Genomic DNA, 1773 nt, shown 5'->3' on the forward strand with positions numbered 1-1773 from the left:
TTGGACCCATCTTTGCTTGCGCTTGTGTTGGTTGGTGTTGCTGTGCTGTTTTGTTTGTTTATTTGTTTCTAGTTCTATTTGGTTTTTTCTTTTCCCCATTTTGTTTTAGTTTGTTGTTTTCCTCCTATTTCTTGTTTGGCCCATTGTGTCTTTTTTTGCACTTTTTTTCTTTTTGGCTTCCCCCATCTTTAGCTAGGAAGTGCTGCTAGATCTCTTAGTGTTAGCGTAGCTATTTAGTGTTTGTTTTTTTGGAGTTTTTCTGGTTTTTGTTTTCTGTTTTGGTTAGATAGGGCTTAGTCTTGCCACTGTGTTTGATTAGTGTAGTTAGTATAGGTAGTGTGGCACCATAGTCAGATCAGCAGGTAGTCCCCTTGTTGTCCCTTTCTTTTGTTAGTTATTGTAGTTAGGGTAGCTCCTTAGTTAGCGTACATGGACAGGAACAGTAGCCAGAGCAGAGCAGAGAGAGTAGTTAGGGACACCAGCCTGGAAGGCCGTGAGGACCTGCATGTGGACACCAGCCGTCAGCTTGATCTCCAGTTTCTGGCAGTCCTGGGCAGGGGCAGCTTTGCCAGGGTGCTGCTGGCCTGCCAGCTGTCCAGCCAGCGGCTGGTGGCCGTGAAGCTGTTCAAGGAAGACGAGAGGGACCCTTTCGGCACCAGGCGAGCGATGCGAGAGGCCAGCATCATGCAGCTCCTGAGCCACGAGAACATCATCGAGCTGCTGGAGGTGGGTTGCGTTGGCCAACACCACTGCCTGGTGATGGAGCTGGCGGACAGGGGTGACCTCCACCAGTACGTGATGAGCCGGGGCGGCCTGCCAGAGCCTGAGGCCATGGTTATATTTGATCAGATCCTGGCGGCCGTGGGCCACTGCCATGAGCAGGGCGTGGCCCACAGGGACCTCAAGCTGAAAAACCTACTGCTGGACTCAGACATGAATGTCAGGCTGGTGGACTTTGGGCTGAGCTGCCAGCTGCCCGAGGGCGAGCTGGTGTCCGGCTTCTGCGGGACACCAAAGTACAGCGCCCCCGAGGTGTTCCAGCAGGAGCCGTACGATCCATTCGCAGCAGACATGTGGAGCCTGGGGGTCATCCTCTTTGCCATGCTGGCGGGGGCCATGCCCTTCACAGGGAAGGACCAGGAGGAGCTGCGGGACTGCATCCAGAGGGGGAGCTACGAGCTCCCGTGTGCGGCCAGCCCAGCCCTGAAGGAGCTCCTGAGCTCATTGCTCAACCTGGACCCAAGCGACAGGCCCACGGTGGAAGTTGCTCAGGAACATTGGTGGTTCGATCCCATACGAGAAGGAGCCGAGGGCGAGGAGGTGACCGTGGTGCAGCCCCTGGGGGTTCCTGAGGACCCAGAGGCCCAGGATTACCTGGCGGGCCTGGGTCTGCTTCCGGACGCTGGAGCCTCGGTGCCATCTGGTCCTGGAGGATCCAGCCGGAGGTCCCTGCAGCCGGACTCCCGGAGCCTGGAGCAGGTACAACCCTTTTGGCAGAGCGTGGGTCTGGCCGTGGTCTCCCCACGCAGCTTGACGGTTTTGTGGGCATGAGGGAGGTCCAGGGTGCACCTGTCCTCCTCACCCGTCTTCCTCTCTCTCCTCAGGGACACAGGGAACCCCAGCCTGAGCTGGAGTCTGAGTCCGAGGCGGAGTCGGGTTCAGAGTTGGTGCTGCAGCCGGAGCCCTCGCCGGAGAAGGAGTTGGATCCGGAGACGGAGTCGGAGTTGGAACCTGAGCCAGAGCCTGCCGCTGCTGCCCCCGTTCTTCCCTTTT

The 1773-nt window shown here is 57.4% G+C and overlaps 1 protein-coding gene across 1 annotated transcript; it reads left to right on the forward strand.

The window, feature by feature from the left end:
• The first annotated feature begins 429 nt into the window (after positions 1-429).
• LOC133749346 (serine/threonine-protein kinase MARK2-like) lies at positions 430-1551 on the forward strand. The gene has a single exon (XM_062178524.1). The coding sequence runs from the start codon at positions 430-432 to the stop codon at positions 1549-1551; it is 1122 nt and encodes a 373-aa protein (XP_062034508.1).
• Positions 1552-1773: the final 222 nt, after the last annotated feature.

This window comes from Lepus europaeus, chromosome 20, assembly GCF_033115175.1.
Source record: "Lepus europaeus isolate LE1 chromosome 20, mLepTim1.pri, whole genome shotgun sequence".
NCBI lineage: Eukaryota > Metazoa > Chordata > Mammalia > Lagomorpha > Leporidae > Lepus > Lepus europaeus.